This window comes from Trachurus trachurus (genome assembly GCF_905171665.1).
Source record: "Trachurus trachurus genome assembly, chromosome: 18".
NCBI classification, from domain to species: Eukaryota; Metazoa; Chordata; class Actinopteri; order Carangiformes; family Carangidae; genus Trachurus; species Trachurus trachurus.
The window spans coordinates 2,265,281-2,292,131 of record NC_139909.1 but is presented as its reverse complement, the minus strand read 5'-3'; the positions used below and the strand labels follow the sequence as shown (position 1 = coordinate 2,292,131).

Below are 26,851 nucleotides of genomic sequence, written 5' to 3'. Positions count from 1 at the left end.
TTTAAAAATATTTTCTACCTTACAACTGTATTAAAATAAAAAGTATTTTTGTAATATCTTAAACTTGCTTTTGATATTGTGATGAATTGCAAAAAACATGTTTTTGTGAATGCCCCGTGTGCTACTTTGTTTTCCTCTGCCTTTAATCCTGCACCAGCACACAGCCTTCTTTCAGTGTGCCCATTTTGCCCTCTTTTTAAAAATATTATTGATCATCAATTATTGATCTGACCTCAGTCTTTTTATGGATTTACAACGACTACTTATTAGTTTTACACTGACAACAAATGGAGGTGGATTATGAATGTACAATGATTGTGTTTGATGCAGCTGGCATGTTGTGAGTAAATAAAAGCTCGTGTGAATATAAACTGTGTTTTTGTGGCAATGACGAGGAGTTTCCATTTCATGAAGCTCTTAGCTCAAAGTCTGTCTTAAATGTCCTAGTCTTGCTTAGCCAGAACCATGGTTTCTATGATTTACCTGAAATAAGCAGCACCGGGACATTTAAGACAGACTTTTGAGCAGAGAGAGCTTCATAGAAAACCTCCCTAGTTTACAGCTGAACAGCTCCACCTGTAGGCTGAAACACTCAGATCCTGATTGGTCCACAAAGGTCACATCAGGTCACTGTCTCCAAACATGATGATTCATGGGTGGAGCCTTGTGTTTATCAGAGACGGCTCTCAGCTCTCTGGGAGTGAAAGTGTAAGTGTTGAGAGAGGTCAGGGGAATTCATTTGAAATCGTTTTACTATTTCAACACATTTTAAAGGGACAACGAGGAGTTTTGGAAAAGTGAAGTATTTTCTCACTACATTTATGAGTCTCCGCACCGTGAAATTCTTTGACCGGTGCAAGACAGACTCATGTTTTCATTCATCAAGAATTAAAGTCAGAGGTTGGAAGACGATCACATACCGTCGTAGTTCCCACCATAAACGGAGATTCGGCGGCGTTATTCTCATGACTCGCCACGAAACCGAAAGTAAAGAAACTCTGGTCGGCTCGCCCAGCATTTCCACCACCACTAATAATAACAAAATAACCATAGAGACAAAACCATAGATTTATCTAAAATGGACCATTAACAAGTGGTAACGTAGATTCATCCACATTAATATGAGACTTTTTTATAACCAAATAGAAACTCCTCATTGTCCCTTTAAAGGATTAAAAACAGGATGTCGTTTGTTTGACTATATCCAGCGACCGTCCCATCACAGAGAGTCTGACTGGATCTCTGATGATCAGTCACTGATAATCAATGAGTTGATGTTGATCTTTGATGTCTGATCAAGTCTGGATGATTCTTCAATAACATCACAGATTGGCCTCATCTGAACTCTCTCTCTTTCAGTATTTAATGATTGATCCTCAGTCAGATGTTCAGTTCTTCCATAAACTGATGTGAGAGCAGCTCTACAGAGTCCCAGTGTTCAGGTGAAGTGTGGTGCTGCCCCCTGCTGGCTGCTGCTGCAGGTAACACCTCACATCAGCTGAGTGGCTCCAGGACAAACTGAGGCTGAAACTGGTTTAAACTGGACTTTAACTGATCAGTGATGGTGAACTGATCAGACTCTGTGAACATCCACAGATTCATCTCTCACTTCATTCAGAAACACGTTCTGTGATGTCACAGCTGTAGAGGCCTTCATCAGACTTGGTAACATGGTGGATGGTGTAGGCTCAGTCCTGATGAGGGAGCCATCTTTATAGAAAGCAGCTGGGGGGTTGGAGGGAGGGGTCTCCTTTGATTGACAGCTCAGAGTAACATCATGTCTCTCCAGCTGAAGAGCTCCAGGGACGACAACATCAACACATTGTCACATAAACATAAAGGAACAGTAGCCTATGTAAGAAATGTACAGCAAGTAATAATAAAATCACTCAAAATGTCACCAGAGACTAAGGAATCATGTTAATTAGAAATACTTATCTAACTGACAACAATAGTACAGAATATTCACATTTAAAAAATGTATTTGCAGCCTGCAAATCATACAAATCATGCATAATCTCGTCTCTTGAAATGCCACATCAGATTGATGATTGGTGTCATCCTAAAGACAAGTAGGCTACTATCAGTCCGAAGTGAAACGGTTCAGTAATAATTGGTAGTTCTTCTTTTTCTTCTTTAAAAATGAATCCTAATGTAGACTACAAAGAAGACAGTGAAATATGAAAGTTTGTGTGTTTGATTCCCATGTTGACAGAAGTGGCACTCCCGGTAGTAGCCCCTGTGGCCCTATCAAAAACATTCCCCAAGGAAATTTTATAGTTATTTTTATGAACCTTTAAGCCCATTGAGATCAGAAATCTCTTTTCCAAGCAAGACCTGGCCACAATAGCAGGCAGCCATATAAAACCAGGACGAACAAGACACATTTTCCATCAGATGAACTCTGTGAAACCCAAAGAACCACACGAGAGAAAACAAGTGAAGATACCAGAGTTTATTGATGCCACTGAGAAACCAGACCACTGCTGCAGGAACAAATAGTATGATAACAAAATACAGAAAACAGGAAAGACAATAAGTTCATCAGCCACTGGACAAATAGTGAACATCATCACATGTTGAAATCAAGGTCGAACAACACAAGAGACATGTTTGACACTAGGGATGTAACGATGTCTAAATCTCACGATATTTCAATATCTCAATAACAAGTCCACTGTACGATATTTATTGCAGTATTGTAGGCATGTCATAATATCAAAATCTCACCATACAACACCACAGTTATTGTGTCATTTGGTCAAACTAAAATAGCTTAGCTGCCTCCCTCCTTCCCTTCCTATCTATCTATTATAAGAACAAAAGTTAATATAACACATCCATGGTCAAAGTGTGTTGAAGGAAAGACCGGAAGTCTATGTGGAACACGGAAGTCATACCGGATATGGCGTTGAAACGGTATAAACCATGATAACGACAGGATGTAATTTGGGGGAGGGGCGGCAGCAGCAGGACGTCAGTGGTGGGACAGGTGTGAAGGAGTGACGGTCTTCCTCACTGAAGAGTAGAGGACATCCGGGTCCAGTGGACACTCTGAACACAGACACACAGTTCAGTCAATATGAGTTCTACCTGTCTTCTACCTGTCTTGTCCTGTACCTGTTCATATCCTCTTCCTGTCCTGTCCCCGTCCTCTACCTGTTCTGTACCTGTCATGTCCCAGTTCTCTACCCTGTCCTTTCCTTGTCCTATACCTAAATTCTCCTCTCTCGTTCTGTGGATGACCTGGTAGCGAGACCAGTATCTGATGACCAGACCAACTGGACCGTCCCTGGTGGACCTTCATTCTCTAAGAACTCTTCATCAAACTGTTCCTCAGTTTCTAGAACTATTCTATGATCCTGAGGAGTTCCCAGGCCCGATTGGAAATGTTAAGTTTGAGGTGACTCATGTCTGAAGAACCTGAAGACAAGATGAAACCTCCAAAGACTGGACAAACCCAACTGGTCTGAAGACTGAAGATCAGAGTCTCAACATATCACACAGTCCAGGGTTTAATCTGACCTGGTCTGGATCAAACCCCCTCCAGATCTTCTCAGTTACATCATGTTAATTCTCAGAGATACAGCTGCAAGGACATCAGACCAGATGTATGAGACAATCACAAACAGAATCACAACCAGTCCATTATTCAACTGGTTGACCATCAGGAAATCAATCAACACTTTGATAATCGATCAGTCATCAGGTAAACCTTCACACCAACAGGTGATATAGAGTCACAGATCAACCTGAACATCTCTGGACTGTTGGAGGAACTGGAACAGGTTTGATCCTTGAACCTTCCTGCTGTGAGGCCACAGGGCTTCCTAACCACTGCTCACCCAGGGCTTTGCACACCTCTGCAAAAATCATTTCCTCTGGTTATCCTGCAAAGTCATTGTGTTCAAAACTTTGTTGCTTTTCTCTCTGATCAAATAGAGCAGGGAGTAGACCTGATATTCCTTGCTCTTCTCAGCAAGCCCCAACGGAATCCTGAATCGCTCAAAGCGGCATATCCTTTGCATCCAGCCGCTAGGCTCAAAGTTGAGGCATGGCAAGGCAAGGCAATTTTATTTGCGTTGCCCATTTTTACAAAGAGTTTGCCTCGAAGGGCTGTACATGGCATCACAACAACATCCTCTGTCCTTAGACCCTCACATCCACTGAGGAAAAGCTCCCAAGAAAACCCTTTTAACAGGGAAAAATTGGAGAAACCTCAGGGTGAGCAACAGAGGAGGGATCCTTCACCTAGGACGGGCAGACGTGCAACAGATGTTGCATTGGACAACTTCCCAGTGGCGGCATAAAGAATATCTGGTCCATTGTCTCATTGTTTCTCTCTTTTCCTTCTCCTAGAAATGAGCTAGCAGCTCACCAGCTCAGAAGCTAAGTCGCCAACACCAACACGAACGTCTCCTCTTCCCGTCTCAACTGCCCCTCTCGTAGGCTTCTGTCACTCTCGGATCCTTGTCACTCACTTCTGACACCATGTATGATAACGGGTATGTAATCCTAAGTGATTATATCACGACAACGACTATTGTGTATGAACAACCTTTGTTTATTATTTTCTTCTTCTGCCCCCAGCATCCGCATTGCATTCCCCTACACTTAGTGTGAAGACCGTAAAGACTGGAACCAGGGGGAACCGTTAGCCCCAGAATCTCCCTGTACTAAGTTCCAACATGAAGAGCAGCTTTACCTCTGGTCCTGTTTGCTCTGGTGACTACTTGTCCATAAGTGGCATCGTCAGACCTCATTGTTGAGTAAAGTGCAGCTGGTTCCGTCTCTGGAAAACAGAACAGACTTCAGATCAGAGCAGGAACCACAGCTGATACCAACACTGGTCCTTTATTTACTGCTGGACTTAGGACCAAGAGGAGGACGGGACATGTGATGCTACTGAGGTCAAGTGTGAACTCTATAAATAACTTTGTCTTGACACATTTGATGAGAACAACAACCTCAAACACCATGTGACACATTGTGCATGAGCATCATTGGACAGAGCAGAAAACAGTTGTGGTGAGAATTTCAGAACTCAGCTCAGTGGAATCAAAAAGAGGAAGCTGCTGCTGTGGTTTTACATGCAAAGTTAAAAAATGCTAAAAGCTGTTAGACTAGCAGCTGAACTCTGCTCTGTCCACTCTTTAGTATCCTGCTACACATTTTACAAATCAATTAATCAATCCATCGATAGATCAATAGACAACACTCATCACCTTCAGTGGGTGATACCGAAGCAGAATCACTGAACGGACAGTTTCTCAGAATGAACTGGACTTAATGGTGTCAGACCAAACTGGGAGGAGTTGAACTGGTTCTGGTGTTGGACCATGATGGTGAAGAAGAAGAAGAAGAAGAAGAAGAAGAAGAAGAAGAAGAAGAAGAAGAAGAAGAAGAAGAAGAAGAAGAAGAAGAGCAGCTGTACCTCTCGTCTTTGATCTCTCGTCTTTGATGACTATTTGTCCATCGGTGACTTCCTGAGTCCTCACTTCAGAGTAGACAGTGGCTGGATCGCTCTCTGGACGGGACACAACACATCACATGAGGACACTGCAGGACACTTTGTCTCTGGTCCAATCACAGCCCAGAGAGGAGCCACAGATCTCCACAATCTGAGCTGTATCGTTCCCCTACAGCTGGACATGGCAGTTCTTCTCATATGTAGTTAGATTGCCTGGTTTAGTACCCTTGTTCAAACCTTATAACAAGTTTCCAACTCTAGTGCACACAAAGTTATGTCATCAACTGCTGATGTGAGGGCTCATGTCTGCTGGCAGGACTCATCTAAAACAGACTGAACCAGTCAGAACCTGGTCTTGTCCAACTTTAGGGGTTTCACACCAGCAAAAGCTTTGTGTCGGTTTACCGAGCCCAATTTACAAAACTAAATCTGAATCTCACCTGTAGGTTTCCTCTGGCCACACTGTCTCACCAACAGAACCAGCAGAACCAGTAGAAATAGTAGAAGCAGTAGAAGTAGAACACAGACAGATGCAACAGGCAGCAGCACAGAGAGAGTAGGAGGAGGGGAGGTGGTGGAGGAACCAGGAGAAGAGGATGTGGAGGTTGTAGGTCCAGGTGTGGTGGTGGGCGGTCTCTCTGAAATAAAAAAAAAAGTAAAAGATGGAGCTGATTTGTGATTTCCTTTCCCCAACTCTTTTTATCAAACATCTGACCTTTGACCTCCTGACCTGTGACAGTGATCCAGCTGGGTGGAGACCTGTGACCTGTGATGTTACAGCTGTAGAGGCCTTCATCAGACTTGGTAACATGGTGGATGGTCATGTGACGTGTAGGCTCAGTCCTGATGAGGGAGCCATCTTTATAGAAAGCAGCTGGGGGGTTGGAGGGAGGGGTCTCCTTTGATTGACAGCTCAGAGTGACATCATGTCCCTCCATCACAGGGAGGACAGGACTCTGCAGGATCACTGGTCCACCTCAACACAGAGACAAAGTACAGCAGTTGATCCATTTCCACACAGCTTCATCAACACTGACTCCACAGTCTGATCTTACCAGTCACAGTGATGTTGATGCTGCTGCTGCTTGTTGCTCCCTCTCTCAGCTCACACCAGTAAACTCCACTGTCAAACTGGTCAACATAGCCGATTCTACAGGAGGAACCATTTGAAGTTCCCCAGTCGACGCCACACTGAGCTCTGGTGTCTCTGCTTGTGTTCCTCATCACCTTCCATCCAGCAGAGCTGTCGTCCTCCTCACAGCTCAGAGACACTGAGCCTCCTTGAAACAGCTGAGAGCTGCTGGGACTCACAGTATTACGGGCTGAGGGAGGAGAGGATTTGAGTATCGGAACAAACTTACCAAATAAAACTCTTGATCTAATCATCCAAGTGTTCATTACAATCATTTTGTGAAGTTCTGCCATCAGCATTAAGTTGACCACGAAGTGTTGTTACTACTTCATCACATCATGTGTCTTCAGTGCATCAGAAAAGTAACGTTAATGAGGCTGAAAACAACTCATTTATAATCTAACCATACTACAGGAGAACATGTGTGAGGAACTGCAGTGACTATCTGATCCCAGATCAGTTCAACCAGTCAGCCTGAGTCTTTGGCCCTGTCCCATTTTACCCACTTCCACTCGATTTTGACCCTTGCGCTTGCTTTTGCGAGTTCTTTTAAGAGCTAGGAGAAGAGCTTTTCAACCCTTAAGGGGCCGTGTCCACCGGACGTGCTGTCACCGCTCTGGGCGTCTACTTTCGATTCAAATCCTATGGAGTTCAGCGCTCACACCGCTCAGCGCCCTCAGTTGAAAAAACGCTCTTGGCGCTTCCTTTTTTGTCGCAGCGCTCAGAGTTGAAATCTGTTCAACTTTTGGAACAGCGTGCCACTCGTCAAGCGGCTCGGAAGTGTGACAGCTCGTTTTGTTACCTGGTTACGGCGGCATTCTGAGAGAGAGAGAGAGAGAGAGCGCATTTGGTGGACACGGCTGTTGTTCGCGGGCGCTCAGAGTGCTGAAAGCGCGCCCGGTGGACACGGCTGCTAAAACTACCCCTTCAATCGGAGGGAGGTCGGAGTCAGACTTCAAACGTGATACAAGATAGAACTACCCTTGATACTTAACAATACCATCAAGTTGTCTTTTCTCAACATCAACAACAGGTCTAGCAGGCTGTACGTGAATTCGCCACCAGCTGACTTTAACACAACGTCATAATAGAGAAGTTGACATACCTGAAATAAAACAATCAGAGCAAGAACACGGCAAATGCGTCTTCTGTTTCCTGCATTTCTTCGTCATTGATTTGTCAAACGAAGGAAGATCATTAAAGCCCACGCGGCAGGCAACACAACTTACATGAATGGAAACCATGGAAAAGTGTTGTCCCATTGCGTAGTAGGGTACGGTCTCTAATTCTAATGCTTCTCACTTCATCATCAAGGGGAATCTCCCTTTGGAGGCCACTCCAAACCGAGTGCTGGTGTTAAGGGAAGAGAAATGGGACTGGGCCTTTGTCTCTAGTGTTTTTCTGGAGCCTGTTTCTGGTTGTCGTCTTCTTCCCTTCAGCCTGTAGCCACGGCTCTGTCTGCCTCTCTGACTCCTGACAGTCACTGCTACAACCTGAGCTCATCCTGTTGTTGGTCACATTCAGACTGAGAAAAGAGGCGTTCACTGACCTGTGTGTGTTTTGCAGCAGAGCAGAGACATCAGACCTGCAGAGACATGACATCAGCTTTAACAGGTCGACCTCCACAACACTTTAATACAAACATCAGTTATTATACTTATATTGATAAGTGTCTGAGTGTGTACTTACAGAGCAGCCTCAGCAGAGATGTGTCGTCCATTGTCTCACCTGCTATATGAGTTCTCACTGCGAGGTCAAAGTAGTCGACAGAGACTTCCTTCCTGTCTTGATGAAGGTGCTATTGACACATGTCCACGAATGCTTCATATCATGTAGACTCAAAGACAGTGCATGCAGATATGTACGGTGGTTCCCTGAATGTGTCCTGTACAGACAGAGTGGATGTCATGGCTCTGAAGGTTTAACATGGTTTTTCTGGAGTCTTCACTGTATAAAGTGTGACACAGTTTGTTGTCCAGCTTCCTCCTGTAAAAGCTTCTTCATCTGCTCCTTGTCCACTCCTGAACTCATCATCCCTCCTGTTTAGTGCTCTGTGGTCAAGAAAACAGCAAACTGTCCCATAATATACATAAACATAGTATGAAAAGCATGACCAGTGAATTACCATGTTATGGTGCAGCAGCAGCAGCAGCAACTGGCCAGTAGAGGGAGTCAGGTGACACCTCACCTGACATCCTTCACCTTCAGTACTGAGACTGAAGTTTCACTTTACTTTAACTAAACATTTACATTTACCAAACAACCACTGAAATATTGATTATAATGTGAACTACTCGTACTCATACCCACCCTGCTGTACAGTTAACATCCAATGTCCACTCACACAAACTTATGAAAATAGTTGACTCTTAATCTTTTTCACTTTCTACTGGTATAAATATGAAACTACCGGTACAAAACTTCTTTTCATTCTTTACCAGTATAGTTAGCTACTGTACTGCTGCAAGATTTAAGCAAAAAGATAAACTAAAAGCTCTTCAAATCATGTTTACTTGGTCTATCCATGGCAACACCACGCATGGTCAATCTGAAAATCTGGCAGACCGACCCCTACAACCGTAGGCTAATGGTCTGTATGCTGTATTGTTAATAAAGCAATAAAATAATAATTTTTAAAAAAGAACTTACCGCAAACTTTCCATGCTACAACCAGCGAGGTTATGTATGATTTACATTTCTGATTTACAAGTTAGTATTGGGGCAGAATTTACATAGTTGCGTTGAGAGGCATATTTCTGCTGCATGTGAACTTTTTTGGGCAGTAGAAACACTTGAACATTTAATGTTCTCTTGCAATCTATCTGATTTGTTTTGGAAAGACTTCAAAAGTGCAAAAGTTGGATAACCAATAATAATATAGATGTGCCACCGTTGACTTACAATAATGTGAGATTTGGTTTCATAATGGAGAACAGAAAACTAGAATATAACATAAATAATTTGGTTATACTCGCCAAATACTTTCTACACAAATGTAAATTCTCAAAAACTACCCCACGTTTCAACATATAAAAAAAAGAACTGCACCTTTACTTTGATTCATTAAAACGTATGCAATCAAAGAAAGCCCTATTGCTGTATGACAGTTTATCAACTTTTACATTTGATTGATCCCCTATAAGATTTTTTTTTCTTTTCCATTGCTTTACTTTATATTGTTGTTCTATTTATATCCTACACCCCAGTTCTGAAAGCAACAACTTGTGTAACTGCATTTGAATATGCTTATTTGTCTTGTATTTTGCACTTTGCAATAAAGCAATAAAAAAAAAAAAAAAACATCCACCTTCTCTCTAGAGCACTGTAAAAGAGAGTAAGGACACCTCCATTGACTCCCGTGGTAAGGGTTTTGCGCCCCTAGTGGCAGGATGTGGGTATTGCAAAAGTGCCCAGAAAACCCATTCACTCCAATGTGTTGCCCACTTGCTTGTAAATTGATGAAAACGGCCGTGTTTTTGTTTTTAGGTGTCTTGGTCATATCAAATTATACTTATAATTTGTTTATTATAAAATGTAGATTGAAATATTAATGTAGACAACTGTTTTGTTTTGTTTTTTACTGGCCTATGTGTTAATATTTATCTGTAAAGGATCCTCAATGATGCTATTAACGTGGGTGATCTATAAATGTCCTTAAATTGTTGAAAACACCACACTTGCTCATTCACCAACAGAGATGTCAGTTCTTCCCATATTCCACCATCAGCGTGTTGTCCTTACTCCCTTTGCCAGTGCTCTACTTCTCTCTAAACCCGGACGTGGCGGTCGGCGGCATAGGTCGGCGGGTGTTTACTGAAGAGTCACGAGCTGCGGATAAACACCGTGAAACGCCGACAGACCTCCCCCGCTGCTCTCTGTCTGCCCCCTCGTCTCACGGATCCATTTGCATCAGGTCAACTTTCGGATGCGCCGCACACACTCCGCAAATGGCGCAACTTACCCAGAATGCATTGCGGGCGAAACCGAAAGCAAACCGTTTGACTGTGCATGCATGGCGGCGGACAGTAGAGATGTGTTGCTCCTCCGTGTTGTCGGTCTCCCTGTGTCTCCTGATGTGTCTCTCTCCATGTCGGTCTCCTGACGGTAAGACCTGACCTCTCTGTCCATGTTACTGTAGTTTTACTGCAGTTACAGTAGTTTTACTGCAGTTTTACAGTAGATAGTTACTGTGCAGACTGAGCAGCTGTCTCATCTCTCTCTGTCTCAACATGGCGGATCCCGCCCCGTTACTTCTCTCCGTTACAGTGTCGCGGTCCTTTGTCTCAACACTTGCGTGCGCTTGGTTACAGACATGGGGACGTTTTGCTGCGTGCAAAATACCTTTGAACTGCCTATTGTCTACTCTGCAAGCTGCACGGATCATTTCAAATGAACTAATCGGGGCATTGAGTTATTTTACCATCTTAATAATTCAAGATCGTATTATACCGCCTTGAGAGCACGTTCGCATATATTTATTGATTTCACTTTCAGATTGTGTGATTGTCTCTCAAAAAACGTCTTGCTCGTACTCAAACTGTGCGCTTATTGATTTCCACCTCCACCACGTGTTTGGGGTTGCACCTGCACTCATGGAACTTCTGCTCTCATATTATTATTTTGTGTTTTATGGCAGTCTTCTGGGAGTGTTACAGTTTATAGCCATTCATAAAAACAAACATAAAAACACAATTTCAGTTCTTCCTATTAATGCTGTGTTATGTAGAAACTCCAACAGATGCTTCATGACTTCCTTCACCTCTATCTAGACTGTCATCATTTAACCTTTACCCTTTCCACTTTCCTATGCTCCTCCCCATATCTTCCACACTCTGTCAGCACGTGTCTGCTGTAGCCTACACATTTAATTACACTGTTCACATCTCCCATCTGAAACGTTTGCCAGTTCTATGTAATGTCCAGTTTAACCCCGTCATTAAATTTAGACTGGAGAGTTCTTCAGGAGGTTAACAGCTGGACAGGGCTAATGTGAACATTCACATTTCAGATCAGAGTTTTGTAATAACTTGTTCTTCTCTTCTGTGGGAGAGGTGGACTTCCCTTTATTCATGAGTGTAGTAGGGATGTTTCAACATTGTGTCAAATTCTCCTATCACCATAATCCCTATAGTCACAGCAGTTTGCTGTTTTTAGATCGGCAGGGCAGAGATACGTGTAAGCTGTTACGCTATCTCTACGGAGGCTCATTATGGGATTTCCTGCCTTCCCTCATCAAACTCATCAAATACACAATCCAACAACTCCACAACGCTCTGGTGGACAAGTTGTGAGCTGCACATTCACCATGAGATAATAACACAACGTTACCACACAGAGTTGTTGTAGAGGGAAATGCGTAGCCGGCGATGCGCATTCCCGTCGGGGGCGGTCTCTTTTCAGCACGACGCCGGCAAATCTGGCCAATCAGCTCCATAAGTGAGGAGCTGGTTCATGGTGTCAGAGGCTGTGAGCTTAAAGGGATAGTTCACCCAAAATTGAAATTTCACTCATTATTTCCTCCCCCTCATGTGGACTAAGGGCTGGGAGAAGTTTCAGAGTCCTCCGTGGCTTCTCTGAGTTACAGGGGGTCTCGGCGTAGCAGTGCATGTCCATATAACGGTTGCAAATGGATACCAACTGTCTTCGTAACAAAAAGACACACCAAAAAACATCCAAATACCTCCATGCTGCTCGTATGTAATGTCCGTCTTGTATCGAAGCCCCGAAATGCGAAATTGTCCCGAAATTTTTTTTAAAAGTCTATATTTCAAGCTTGTTTGTAGCGGAAGCTCCTCTTCCCGGTTCATCAAATTTGGATGAACCAGGGTCCGTCCTCTTCCCAGAAGAGAAGCTTCCGCTACAAACAAGCTTGAAATATAGACTTTTTAAATTTTTCTCATTTCGGGGCTTCAATGCAAGACGGACATTACACACGAGCAGCATGGAGGTATTTGGATGTTTTTTGGTGTGTATTTTTGTTACAAAGACAGTTGGTATCCATTTGCAACCGTTATATGGACATGCACTGCTACGCCGAGACCCCCTGTAACTCAGAGAAGCCACGGAGGACTCTGAAACTTCTCCCAGCCCTTAGTCCACATGAGGGGGAGGAGATAATGAGGGAGAAATTTCAATTTTGGGTGAACTATCCCTTTAAGCTTCAGTGAAGGCAGAATGAATGTTTATATACTGATCTTCTTGTTGTCTTCCTATTCCATCTCTTGTTGCCCAGATTTGCCTAAATGTGTTTAAAACTAGGGGAATGCCATGTATTGCCAATATGCTCTTCAGTGGCGTGCACGGAGGGGGGGGGGGGGGGGGGGGGGGGGGGGTTTGAAAAACGCGTGCTAAAGAGCCCCCTGGGGGCCAAAATGCGCGTTAAAGTGCCCTCTTGGAAGCCAAAACACGTGCTAAAGTGCCCTCATGGGAGTCAAAATGTGTGCTTAAGTGCCCTTTAGCAGCCAAAACACGTGTTAAAACAGGCCAAATAGACATTTTTTAGTCTTAAGGTATTGATATTATAAAACAGGCCAAATCGACATTAAAAAAAGACCATTTTTTTTTCGCCGCCGACCTGTGGTCGCCGGCCAAACACACCATGTCACTACAGTCTCACTCTTGTCATTTTCTGAAACTTGGCAGCCCTGAAAGTGCCCTCTAGGAGCCACATCGAGGAGCCAAAACGCGTGCTAAAGTGCCCTCTTCAGTAGCGAGTACGCGCTATTAGGTGCCCTTTTTTCTCCTTTTCGCCCCTGGCCTTCAAAATGTCTGTGCACGCCACTGATGCTCTTCACCATCGGACTACAAAGCACCACGGGGCCAAACATATTTCAGTGTTCAGACTGTGCATCTGTTTGAATATCAACCATCAGAACAAAAGTTTTCCATAAAGACCCCGATCACTGACATGAATTCCTGATGTCTCTGGTTTGTTTCAGTTGAGTCTCATTCAGTGAGACCTGGAGACGACGCCACTCTGCAGTGTCGAGCCCCCAGAGGCGCTAAGATCAGTCTGTTGAAGTGGACCAGATCTGACCTGCAGTCAGATCATTACGTCTTCTTCTACAGAGAGCATCGTCCGTATCCACAGTACCAGCATCCGTCTTACCAGGGTCGAGTGGAGCTGAAGGATCCAAACATGAAGGACGGAGACGTTTCTGTGGTTCTGAGAAGAGTCAGTGTGAGCGACACCGGGAGATACGGGTGTTACGTTGGAGACACGGGAGGTGACCGTCTTGTCGGGACCAATGACCTGAAGGTCCAGTCAGGTGAGTCACAGAGTCCAGACTCAGGTAGAGTCTTGGTGCTGCTGCCAGTGTTTACTTTCTCAACTAAAACTTAAAGGGACAACCAGGAGTTTTGTTAAAGCGAAGTGTCTTCACACTACATTTATGAGCCTCCGCACCGTGAAATTCTTTGACCGGCGCAAGACAGACTCATGTTTTCATTCATCAAGAATTAAAGTCAGAGGTTGGAAGACGATCACATACCGTCGTAGTTCCCACCATAAACGGAGATTCGGCGGCGTTATTCTCATGACTCGCCACGAAACCGAAAGTAAAGAAACGCTGGTCGGCTCGACCAGCATTTCCACCACCACTAATAATAACAAAATAACCATAGAGACAAAACCATAGATTTATCTAAAATGGAGCCATTAACTAACTTAATTAAAAACTTTTTGCTGAGGACCCTTTATTCCGTGACTAATTTGTAACGAGAAAGTACATTTAAGAAGTGCTGACAACAAAAAACTAAAAATCGAAATCTCTGTTCATGATGAACTGACAAGTAAAAATGTGATGAAAAAGCTGACGCTGACCGGCCGGACAAGTTGGATTACAACCTTCCAGAGATGGGGACTCGAGTTTGCGACTCGAACTCGAGTCGCAAACACCCCCCCACGAGTTGACGGAGCTAATTAAAAAAATAATAACAACCAGTTCTTCTCTCAGGAACATGCGGTTCCAGAAAGGTTTTGCTGCACATAAAGATGTGAGCTATAGGTACCATACCATACAGATCTTATGACCTATAATTAACAGCCTAAATCATTTTCCATGTTGTTCATCTGGGTTTTCTGAATTCAACAAAGCAAAAAAAAGAGAAAAGGCCAGTGCAGAGAGGCAGAGCAGCCTTGATTCTTTCTTGACTCAGAATACAGTTTCCTTTAAAGGAAAGCTTTCATTGTGTGTTTTCCTCATATTGCATTGCAATATCCTGTTTAAAGTGATCATATAATAAACAACTAATCAATACTGTATAGATAAAGGAGTGATAATAACCTACAGTAAATGCTTTGAATCTCTTAGATATAGCTGTGCAGTATCTTTAGTAGAGCGGATAGGAGCAGATGATAAAGGGTCATTACAACCAGAAGAGACAGGAGACTTTTATTTTTTAGAGACTTGAGACTTGACTCGGACTCGTGACCAAAGACTTGAGACTTGACTTGGATTTGCAAAAAAAGACTTGTGAACATCTCTGCAACCTTCCTCAATGCCTTGATCAAAATAATACACCAGTTCAAGAGTTTGTGCCGTCTGCAGTTTTCGTTTATATTCCCTCGCTCCAGTTGGCTCATTTAGCAGCTGTGGTCGACTAAATGCCTAAAACACATCTGACGAGAAGTGGCGAGAGCAAAACCTCGGCTTCCCACATTTCTCCTCTTCTCATCAGTTTTCTTGTTGCCTTTTGACTGGAAATTGCAACCAAACGTGACACAATGTGGCTGGGAGAATAATATGTACTAAACAATGGCAATAGTTTATTAAAAACATATTAAGTTAGAAGAGAACAATCATGGTTTATTCAGGCCTGTATGTCATCATAGCCGGGGTTCCTTTTAAACAACAGTAATTTGCGCATTGAACGACTAAAATGAGACTAAAACTAAAACTAAGAGACTAAATTTTAACTTAAACTAAACTAAAAGACTAAAATGTGATTTTAACTGAATCCAGTCTTTGGTGAGTGACAAAGACTAAAATGATATTAAAAAGTCTCGTCAAAATTCGTCGTCACTGACTGCAGCTTCCTGGTTGTTGATGATGAACCACCACAGATCAGATGTTTGAGTTTTGTCCAGATGTTGATGACTTTGTAGGAAACATCTGGTCTGAGTCATGTGATCAGAGTGCAGTAGATAATGTTTGAAGACTGATCAGCTGACACCTCTCTCTCTCTGCTTCTCTCTGCAGGAGGAGTCAAGAACACGCATGCTGGACTGGGAGTTTGTCTAACAACTGCTCTGGTTGTTGCTTTTACCATCTGCTGATGTCAGTGAGAAATGGAGGAAACGCACAGAGCAGATTTAACAACGAGACTGAGAAACATTGAGCTGATTGTTTCCTGGTGACATCTCACACCTATAACACCCAGGTGGCTTCGGTGTATCGACCTCTTCAGGGACCGGCCAACAACGCACCTCTTCATTCCTAACGCTGAAACTGTTCCTGCACATTGTGTTTCATATCTTACTTATACAGCGCATGCTTTGGCATTAATAAGTCTATTTATTCATTTTAATCTGTTTATTCTGTGTAAGTTGAAGCTAGGGATGCACATGATTAACCGTTTAACTGTTAACCGATAACAAGAACTTTGACTGATTAATACTAACGGTTATTTTTTTTTTATTAGCTTCTTATGTCGTCAACTCATGGGGGCGTGCAGACTTCATGGGTGCCTCTTCCGTCACATTTAACTCTTTCGCGACCACACTAATTCCTCAGCACATCCGCTCCAGACCACATGTTTTTGGCTATTTTTTTAAACCTTTTTTCTCACGTCGAAGCGAACTCTGTACATCACCTAGAAACAAACGGTTTTCACGTGGTTGAAGAGTGACTTTCCAACGTGCTCCTCGAAAAAACGGCGAGTTTTTCCGCCGTTTCGTTCGTGAGTAGGAAGGAGGAGAAGAGAGCTGGGTTTCTCCAAAAACGGAGCTCCCGCTCTAGTTTCAGAGAAAAACGCACTTTTGTTTCAAGTGGCAATCTGCTCATTTTACCGCTACTCTGCAGTGTGGCGTCTCCCAAATCATTTCTACGGCTAAATAAATGTATTTGTAGGCAAATCTGGGGGGTGTGGCAGCGTGGAGAGCAGCGGTGCAGCGGTGTGGGTCTCTGGCCGCAGCGCAGCAGCTCCGGGACACTGCTGTGTGACTGGCCGGCGATGAGTGCTCTGTGGCGGGGGCGGCCGGTCACAGCCCCCGCTGCTCAGCGCCCGCTCCGCTGCACCGTGAAAACAGCCGTGATAACGGGCTTTCAGATCCGAGTCTCCAAACCAGAAACGTTTGTAACAGCACCGGAAAAACTCGCCAGATTTGTCGTCGGTCGCTTTTGTCAACAAAAAAAAGTCGCCAAGAGGGTTTGGAAAGTCGCCAGATTCAGCGAGAAAGTGGCAACACTGTAGCCGACAGCCGCACAGCGCTGCACGCTGTCCCCAGAGCAGCGTTCAAGGAGAACGATTACTCAAACAAAACCAAGATCACACAGTTTATAAAAAACATTATGTTTTGATTTTAGTTTAAAACAGTTTTACATATCAGAGGAACCATATTCACACACAGGCTACCTCAGAGTGTCTATTATCCTAATCTGTAAAAAAACGGTTTTGGTCGCGAAAGAGTTAACAGCAAAAAGTTACACAAGAGGACTGACAGTATGAGCCAGTTATGCAGCTCAGTCCCAGTGAGGGAAGTCAGACAATAAATGTAGCTACACGGACATACATGTGATCACCTGTAACAACGGCGCTGCAATAAAGGGGAAAAAAAGAAACAGTACAGTACTCTGCTGTTCCTCTCTCTTCAGCCTGGTGTTTGTGCTGCACTTTGGTTAAAAACAGTTCAACATTGGACGATCTATCAGCCATCTGAGCGTTGATCAGCTGAGACAGAGCGCAGCGGATGTGAAGCTGCTCAGCTGTTGCAGCACGTGTATTTTGTAACGGCAAAAAACAAAAAAACACTTTGATTCCCTGGAAAGATTATTTTAGGTCTATTTATTCAATAACAACTGATTCATATTCTAGAATTGTAACAAATCAAAACGAGGTAGAAATGCATAACAAAAATGGGAAAAACTTGTGTTTGAGTAAATGTATATTAAGTAGTTACTGTTAATTTAATTTTAGTAGTTTCACATCCCTTTTTTTCTTTCTTTTTTTAACTTTTCTGTCCTGTTTTAAAATAAATGATTTTTTTTTTTAAACATTGTTTTAATAAGCATTTTGATCTTTTAATCTTGTCGGTTAACAGTTAATAATCGGTTAACAAGTGTTGATCAGAAGAAAAAAATCAAAATGTGCATTCCTAGTTGAAGCTCAGAAGAAAAAGCAGGATTAGTGAAAATCCTGAAGTGAAACTGTTGAGTCAGAGCGATGTGGTTCATCATCCTCCTGAGGTAAAGAGGCCAAATGATGTTAGGTAATGTAGGAACCTGAAAACCATCACATACAGTCTGTGGAAGATTAAATGGCGTGCAGTCAGACATGAAGCTAAAATGAAATATAGAATTATATTTCCCTAGCCCCCTTATTCAAAAGAAATCCTGCTTCATCATCCACTATGTACAATATGTTTGATTTGAAGTTGCTGCTATGTGGATTACATCTGAATAAAACAATATAGCTAATCACATTGACAAACATTGTTAACATATTGAATACATTGATGTACAGATATTTTTGACACAAACTAAGGCTAACTAAGATCACGGCGCTTCACATTAACACACTCTGCACTCTTTCTCCAGCTCATATGGTTTCAGCTTAATCCCACTGTCTCCCGAATTTAATAAATAAATATAAAAATACAGAATAGGTGTTTTGCTTTGACTTTTTTTATATATATATTTGTGTATTTATAGATTTCAGTATCTATGTATTGATTGATCCTCAGCCAGATGTTCAGTTCTTCCGTAAACTGATGTGAGAGCAGCTCTACAGAGTCCCAGTGTTCAAGTGAAGTGTGGTGCTGCCCCCTGCTGGCTGCTGCTGCAGGTAACACCTCACATCAGCTGAGTGGCTCCAGGACAAACTGAGGCTGAAACTGGTTTAAACTGGACTTTAACTGATCAGTGATGGTGAACAGACCAGACTCTGTGAGGCCGGCTGTACGCCCCCTTGTGCCCCCTTATTAAACAACAGTCCATCAAACTTTTAGAAGTTGAGAATGAAAATAATAGATTAACCATAAACTGAATATAGACAAGATTTATTACAGTATTTGAAAAATCAGCTGGAAAAAGCACAAATAAGAAGATAGTTTCATCTCTTCTTCACTCTTTTCATCCGTGTGCTCACACAGCACCGCAAAAGCAAAGCACTCGCCCTGCTCATCAAGCTGGAGTTGTAACGGGCCGACCACTAGATACACTAGCATTAATTCTTGTACCTGCTGTAAAAGGTAGGCTAATTAGTTCAGTTCAGTTCAGTTCAGTTTTTATTAACATGGATGCAAACAGCGCGCCGAAAAGCGAAACTCGCTTTTTTCATGACCAATTAGGTGACTTGTGTGAATCGTTCAGATCCGAAGAGTTTTTGTTTTTGGGAGGGGGGGGGGGGGGGTCTCAGCGTCTCAGCTGGGGTCAGTAAAATGTTTTTCTAACAGGCTGACAGTGACAAGCACGTGAAACTGAGGCGAACTCATTCATGGTTGTCTCTGATTATACTGATAACAGCCGACCTATTCACCTCCAATGTAGACGCGCGACATGCGCGCTCATTAAAGCGGCGCGTATCCGCGTACATCGGTGCGACGCCGTTTCCCCCCCGTGCATGTGGAGCTGTGGCCGCGGACATGCACGGTTCCCTACGTTGCTGTATCAGGCAGGTGTTTCCACGGAGCTCTGCCCCGTTTCAGAGGTGAAGGAAGCCCTGAGTGGAAAGACGTCGCCTCCGCGATGTAGAATGTGTTCAATTAAAGTGAAACTAACACATTATATAGACCTATATGTCCATTACACACTGAATGACACATCCCATGTATTTATTTATTCAGTTTATTTTAATAGTAATAATTATGACTAACATTCAGTGAAGACCTAAAAATCAGTATCTCCAAAATGGAAATATTGCAAAGGTTGTTTTTTTTTAAGCATTTTTAATATAGAAATGTTGGCCTTCTGAAAACTATGTCCATCTATATGCACTCAATACTTGGTTGGGGTTGAACTACTGGAAATTCCGTGATATTGTAATGTACCCCCCCCCCCCCCCCCCCGGGAAATTCCTCTCTTTTTTGGTCCTGACCCGTTTGCATCCCTGTATTAATATCCCGAGGGAAATTGGGTTTGCAGCAGGCACTACAGACACAAGACAAAAAACAGCATCCAAGACATCAACATGTCACCAGGCACACCATAGTGCAGCAGCATTATATAATCATAATAGGCTGAAAATCTATCTGGAATAAAATCCCAGGACATGTCAGCTCTGATTATTCAGCATTATTCTGTAAAGCTCAAGAATGTGGGAGCCTCCTTTCATATTTAATATTTGACCGTAAGAATAGGCAAGAATGGCTGGAGTGTATGAAACTGGTCTAGTTCGGAGCTGTGGCTGGAGAGCAAAAACAAAACTCCGTTTTTTAATCTTTTGGCCTGGACCAGTTTCCTCTGCTTCAACATGAGCCTCTTTCAGGCCACACTGTCTTCTTCCACCACTTCTGCCCTTCGACCATTACAATGATAGAAACCTCAGTCAGTACTAAATCTGCTTTTTTTATTTGTTCTTTTTTAAAAGCAATTGAAGCAATGTTGTCTTTTCCCTCTATTTTCTCCTCAGAGTATACACCAGAATTCAACATCTATGTGTTAAAAATCACAACGTTTTTCTGAGTGAGTGAGTGGCCACTCCAGTTTAGTCTGTGCTAGTCACATTTTCCATAATATGTGTGAAACCCAAAGAACCACACGAGAGAAAACAAGTGAAGACACCAGAGTTTATTGATGTTAATGAGAAACCAGACCACTGCTGCAGGAACAAACTGTTAATAATAATAAAATACAGAAAACAGGAAAGACAATAAGTTCATCAGCCACTGGACAAATGGTGAACATCATCACATGTAGAAATGAAGGGTTGACAACACAAGAGACACGTTGGACTCTGTCCTGAAGGACTTTGACCAACTTATCCACATTATTTTGTTCATATGTTTCACTAAGAATAAACCATGACAACAACAGGAGGGGCTGCAGCAACAGGACGTCAGTGGGGGGACAGGTATGAAGCATAGACTGTAAAAAGAATGGACGTATCATCCGTGACGTCACCCATTGGTTTTGGCAAGGCAAGGCAAGGCAATTTTATTTGTATATCCCGTTTTTACAAACAGTTTGTCTCAAAGGGCTTTACATCCCATCATAACAACGTCCTCTGTCCTTAGACCCTCACATCCACTGAGGAAAAACTCCATGGAAAACAGTGAAACAGTGAAAAATCTGAGAAACCTCAGGGTGAGCAACAGAGGAGGGATCCCTCACCCAGGAGTCATTTTTGTGACTCCAACATGGCGGCCTGAACAGCGCCATGTTGGATTTACCGGCCGAGAACCCGCCCACTGGCCTCGAAGCAGCTGTCCATAGACTGCTCCGGACCTGTCACTCAACGTTTCCGCACCCTAATTGGCCAGAGTTTTAACCTAATAACAGTAAAACGGTAGAGTTAAACCCCCTCAGAGTGTGTGCGGGGGTAGAAACTATCAATTGAGACCAGAAAACGTTGTGACACCAGGCTTTGATCATGTTTATTGAGGATGTAAAGTGGGTGATTTTAACATGGGGGTCTATGGAGAATGCTGCTTTCTGACACCAGCCCCCAGAGGAAGAAGAGGGGATTGCAGTTTTTTGAACGCAGAAGTGAACTTCACTTCTCAGACCCACAACTGCCCCCTTGGTGTGAAGGTGTGAAGGCCGTCCTCACTGAAGAGTAGACGACCTCTGACTCCGGTGACTCACTCTGAACAGAGACACACAGTTCAGTCAATTGCATTTCTACCCACGGAATCTGATCCTAATAAAGTGAAAAGACAATATATTTGTAACAGTCAACAGTCTCAAATTTGGGTTTTAAGATGGACAGTCATTTTAAACTGTCAAGTTAGTCAAGTTCAGCTTTTTCACCTTATAGGCAGCTGGCAAATGTGAAGCCTTTCCTTTCACAAAAGCACTTTTAAAGAGTAATCGATGCCTTCAACACATCATTGCACATGCATTACTGTAATGCCCTTTACGTTGGAGTCAACCAGTCCTCCCTCACACGTCTCCAGTTAATACAAAACGCAGAGCAGCTTTACCTCTGGTCCTGTTTGCTACTTGTCCATAAGTGACGTTGTCCGTCCTCACTGTTGAGTGAAGTGCAGCTGGTTCCCTCTCTGGAAAACAAAACAGACTTCAGCTTTCATGCTGCTCAATACTTGCTCTCTAAATTATAAAGCCCTACTGATTAATAACTTAATTCACTGAAAATTGGATTTTCTTCTTCTGACTGAGTCATGGCAAAACCAGCAGGATTTTCTTACTCCTATACATTATTATTATTATTATTATTGCTGAATTTAGGACCCTGATGAGGACGGGACATGTGATGCTACTAAGGTCAAGTCTGAGCTCTATAAATATTTGTTTGTTTTCAGAGAATCTTGACACTTCTGCTGTGAACAACAGCCTCAAACACACCATGTGACACCGTGTGCATGAGCATCATTGGACAGAGCAGAAAAAAGAAGAAGCTTCAGACGACAGCTCAGTGTTGTCTACAGGAGGAAGCTGCTGTTGTGGTTTTACATGTAGAGGTTTAAAAAAAGATAAAAGTTGTTAGAGAAGCAGCTGAACGTCTCCGCTCTGTCCACTGATTAATATCCTGATACAGATTTGATAAATCAATCAATCACTGATAGATCAATAGACAACACTCATCACCTTCAGTGGGTGATACCAAAGCAGAATCACTGAACGGACAGTTTGTCAGAATAAACTGGTCTTAATGGTGTCAGACCAAACTGGGAGGAGTTGAACTGGTTCTGGTGTTGGACCATGATGGTGAAGAAGAAGAAGAAGAAGAGCAGCTGTACCTCTCGTCTTTGATCTCTTGTCTTTGATGACTATTGGTCCATAGGTGACGTCCTGAGTCCTCACTGCAGAGTAGACGGCAGCTGGATCGCTCTCTGGACGAGACACAACACATTGCAACACTGCAGTGCAGGAGGAGCGGAGGCCTAACATGCTGTGAATAACTAGATATTTTTAACTTTTAACCGTAGCTACCACATGTTGGAGCTAAAACACACAGGAAGGCAGCTGAACCTGACCGCAGAGACTGTTGAAGTTTCTTCAAAAGGAGCTCGGGACTCGAGACTCATCTTTTTTGATTGATTTCCCTAATTTGAATTCTTTCAGGCTGTTATTTTTTATCAGATTTGATCTTTATGTATGTTATTATTGTTTTACATGGTCTAATCTTGTTGCCTTTGTATCCCACTATTTTAGTTTATTTTCAGTCATAGTTTCTATTTAGATTATTTTTGATAAGTGTTCATTTGTTTTATAAGATCATCTCTTTTTCATTTCTTAACCTGGTGAAGCTCCAATCATGAAAAGTGTTATATAAATAAAATTAAGTTTAAGTTTTATTGAAAACAGGAAGTGGATTTGTCTGACTATCAAGTTCGACCATCACACCACAGAGAGTCTGACGGGATCTATCACAACCAATCACTGATACAATATTCCTTGTAAAGGACAAATAAATTCATCTATCTATCTATCTGATAATCAATGAGTCTTGATGATTCTTCAGTAAAATCACAGGTTGATGATCTGAACTCTCTCTAATGTCACTTCCTGTTTCTGTGAATCAAACTGTCTCGTATCAATTAAAGAAATAAATGAATGTAAAAAGAAAATACTTGTTTTTCATTTTATCCAAATCCTTTTTTTCCATATTATTGATGATGTATTAATGATGTACAGGGGTTTATCCAAATAAACAAATTTCAAACATTTAAGTATTTATTTATTGATTGATTGATCCTCAGCCAGATGTTCAGTTCTTCCATAAACTGATCTGAGAGCAGCTCTACAGAGTCCCAGTCCAGGTGAAGTGTGGTGCTGCCCCCTGCTGGCTGCTGCTGCAGGTAACACCTCACATCAGGACAAACTGAGGCTGAAACTGGTTCAACCCTCCTGTTGTCTTTCTGGGTCAAAACTTTAAACAGCTGAGAGCTGCTGGGACTCACAGTCAGACGAGCTGAGAGGAGAAAACAGCTTGATGTCAACAAGGTCACCTGAACAGCAACGACAACTTCATTCTGTAACATAAACACCTTGTAGAACCACACGGGATGTTCTCAGGTCAACTCCACCAGCTGCTTAGCTTTGATAATTTAATGATGTAATCTGATGTCCGTTTAGTGTACAAAATAATCCATAATGTTGCTCCTCCCCCATTGAAAACCTTTGTTAAACTCCGGTCTGAGCCACTCCACCAGAGCTTTAAGATCTGTCTCAAGTGGAGATTGTAGCTCCGCCTTTGCTCTCGCTCTTGTCTGCTTTTTCTTTTAAAGCTGTCAAATCATGGAACAACCTCCCCAACTAATCTGAAACTCTGTACTGACTTCAACGTTTTCTCCCAGGAAGTCAAACAATGGATTCTAAGAAACCAGATAATCTCAATAATCTTTTAGTTTTTTAGTATGTTTTTTATTTGAACTTGTCCTATGAGTATTTTAAACTATTTATCGCACTCCCTGCACTTTTTCTTTTTCTCTCTTTGATATGTGTGCCAGTGTTGCTACTGTAATGTATGTATGGTGTATGTATGTTTTACAAGTACAAAGCAGCTGTATTATGCCCAAGACAAATCTCCCTCCCGGGACAAATAAAGTTTATCTGATTTGGGGGTTTTGAGATAATCCTATGTCAACATTAATCTCAAACCTAAATTATTTTTAACTTTGACGACGTATTGAAATACCTGTATGTTTCTATTTCCCTCCGATATGAAACATGTTTTGAGCGCTTGTGATGTGTGAGCGGGTGTGTGAATGAACATGTGTGTAGATGTCTGGTCTGTTATGCAAATGGGTAATTTCTATTTCTCTATTGTTCCTACTCACCTGCTACGGATGGAAAGTAGCTAGAAAGCTAAATACGCTACAAGGCATCTCTTCTCATCCTGAGACTAATGTTATTTTGTACATGGTCCCTGACACAAATAAACGTAATAAATTAAATTAAATTAAATTAAAAACCAAAAACTCAATCAACCCAATATAAACCAGCTTTTAATTGTAGTGTAAGTCCTCCCTCTTCTCTTTATACAGCTTCCACAGAAGAATCAGCTGTGAACAGCAGGAGTTCACTCACCTGTGTGTGTTGTGCAGCAGAGCAGAGACACCAGACCTGCAGAGACACAAGTTGAAAGCTTCACACTCAGCAAGAGGAAACTGACAAGCAGAAGTGGGTTTGGTTTTACAGCTACAGAGTGGGAACAGAAAGGAGGAAATGGTTCTGTCTTGTATGATCTACCCGAAGTCTTCGGTGGAGAAAGGAAGAGGAAGAGAATTCATTGAATATTTGAACAAACTTACCAAATAAAACCTTTGTTTTAATAAACATTTTTATCTTTAGTTCTGAATCTCAGTGAGTTTCTTTTTGATAGCGCGTCTGACAATCCAGCCCATGCTTTAGCCTCTCAGCGGCTTTTTGCTGAAGTCGCTACAGTAGCCTACTGAACATCCAACATCCACTCAAACAAACTTATGAAAATAGTTAATTTTTTTTTTTTATCTTTTTCACTTAAATATTAAACTACATATCTCCACTAGTCTATAGTAGCCTGCTGTACTGCTGTAACAGAAACTTCCTGAGAGCTCCTCAATCATGTTTCCTATGAGAAGACATATCATCCATCTACTGTCTACACCTCTACAGGTATCCTATCTGACAGGATGAAGGCAGCTCACCAGCCATCACTCCACCACCTGATGATGCTGTCATGATACATGAAAACAGACCTTTTTATTAATACACTGGTGTGATATCAGTAGCCTACATGCTTACTTTTTTAGTTTTTTAGTTTTGTTTTTTTGCCACAGCCCCCTCTGAACACCACTGCTCTGTATCCTGACACATACAGAGTGTTACGGGGTCAATCCTATGTTCCCACAGCCTTATGTTCCCACATTTCTAACTTTGTTTGTCACTGAAAATTAGGCCCTATGTTCCCACCATTGGTTGGGTTTAGGCAATGAAGAAAAGAGTTGGTTAAGTTTAGTAAAAAGACCCGGTAGAGGCTAGACAGGCCAGATAGAGTCCAGATAGGTAGAGAGAGTCCAGCGGGAACATAGGGCCTAATTTTGAGAAACATCTTAGAACGGGAACATAGGGCTGTGGGAACATAGGCATGGACCCATTACAGGATAGAGGACACTGTGATGATTCATAGACTGTGTTTACAGTAAATGAGGTGTGGCTACTACTGACTTCTTCAGAGAAGAGATAATTGTGTTTGAACAGCCTGCTTATCTGAGACTCAGGTTGCAGCAGCAGCAGCAGCAGACCGTGACGGCCACAGCAGTAGGCTATGCACATCTATGCAGATTGGAGCGCTTCTAAGTAAACAAAGGAGCGGTGGTAGGCTATGTGGAGAAATGTGTGGGGAACATGCTGATTCATGTTGATGTGAAAGTGATGGGGCGCAGAGGAGGGCGGTCCGGTCCGTCGTGTCGCCTACTAACCTCAGATGTGACGGTTCAGACTCCTCCTCCTTTTGAGAACCGCGCGACTTGACTGGCAGCTTGTGTTGACGTAACGCCGTCACCCGGTGCTTCGCTTCCCCCCCAATGTTCAGCTCCTCCTCTAGTTATATAAAACCTCCAGTCCTCCTCCATGTAAAACAGGTTTCCCGACATTACCCCTACCGTCGACAGGCCTAAGTAGTAGGCGAAGAAAAAGAGAAAAATGTGTTGCTCCTCAGACTTTCTCTGTCCCCATCCACGTCTGTCCTCCGATGGTAAGTCTGTATGTTACAATTAGTAACATTTATAGAGTAGTGAGGAGCTGTCGTCATGCCTCTCTCTCTTTCTCAAAATGGCGGGTTAGTTCCTGTTGTTTGTCCTCTAGAAATTGATTTTATCTTTTTGTTAAAGTTAATCTAAAAGAACATCAAGTTCTAAAATTTTGTGTTAAAACAAGTATTCAGATTCTAACTATTCACTAATTAAATGATTAATGCGCAATATT

The 26,851-nt window shown here is 42.6% G+C and overlaps 4 protein-coding genes across 4 annotated transcripts in view; 2 read left to right on the top strand and 2 right to left on the bottom strand.

The window, feature by feature from the left end:
- LOC311001380 (uncharacterized protein) overlaps positions 1-26,851 on the bottom strand; it is a 199,170-nt gene that overhangs the window by 73,037 nt on the left and 99,282 nt on the right. Inside the window, exon 3 of the mRNA XM_083992463.1 lies at positions 24,974-25,009. Within this exon, the coding sequence (XP_083848589.1) occupies positions 24,974-25,009 (36 nt within the window). The remainder of the gene's footprint in view (positions 1-24,973; positions 25,010-26,851) is intronic.
- LOC311001346 (coxsackievirus and adenovirus receptor homolog) overlaps positions 1-26,851 on the top strand; it is a 173,587-nt gene that overhangs the window by 102,669 nt on the left and 44,067 nt on the right. The gene's annotated exons all lie outside the window — the stretch shown is intronic.
- LOC311001449 (uncharacterized protein) lies at positions 2,790-8,322 on the bottom strand (the record flags this gene model as incomplete). Its single annotated transcript, XM_083992535.1, has 7 exons — positions 2,790-3,054; positions 4,706-4,792; positions 5,435-5,527; positions 5,911-6,108; positions 6,201-6,446; positions 6,526-6,792; positions 8,292-8,322. 7 exons carry the CDS (start codon positions 8,320-8,322, stop codon positions 2,978-2,980), a joined length of 999 nt encoding a protein of 332 aa, XP_083848661.1. The 3' UTR covers positions 2,790-2,977.
- Positions 10,594-16,394, top strand: LOC311001646 (myelin-oligodendrocyte glycoprotein-like). The gene is made up of 3 exons (XM_083992757.1): positions 10,594-10,706; positions 13,541-13,870; positions 15,803-16,394. Exons 1-3 carry the CDS (start codon positions 10,634-10,636, stop codon positions 15,877-15,879), a joined length of 480 nt encoding a protein of 159 aa, XP_083848883.1. The 5' UTR covers positions 10,594-10,633; the 3' UTR covers positions 15,880-16,394.

Bases quoted from the DNA above. Each gene is read 5' to 3' on its own strand.
- LOC311001646 (XM_083992757.1), top strand. From the start codon at position 10,634: ATGTGTTGCTCCTCCGTGTTGTCGGTCTCCCTGTGTCTCCTGATGTGT. The intron at 10,707-13,540 runs GTAAGACCTGAC...GGTTTGTTTCAG, and splicing joins TCCATGTCGGTCTCCTGACG to TTGAGTCTCATTCAGTGAGA. The intron at 13,871-15,802 runs GTGAGTCACAGA...TTCTCTCTGCAG, and splicing joins TGACCTGAAGGTCCAGTCAG to GAGGAGTCAAGAACACGCAT.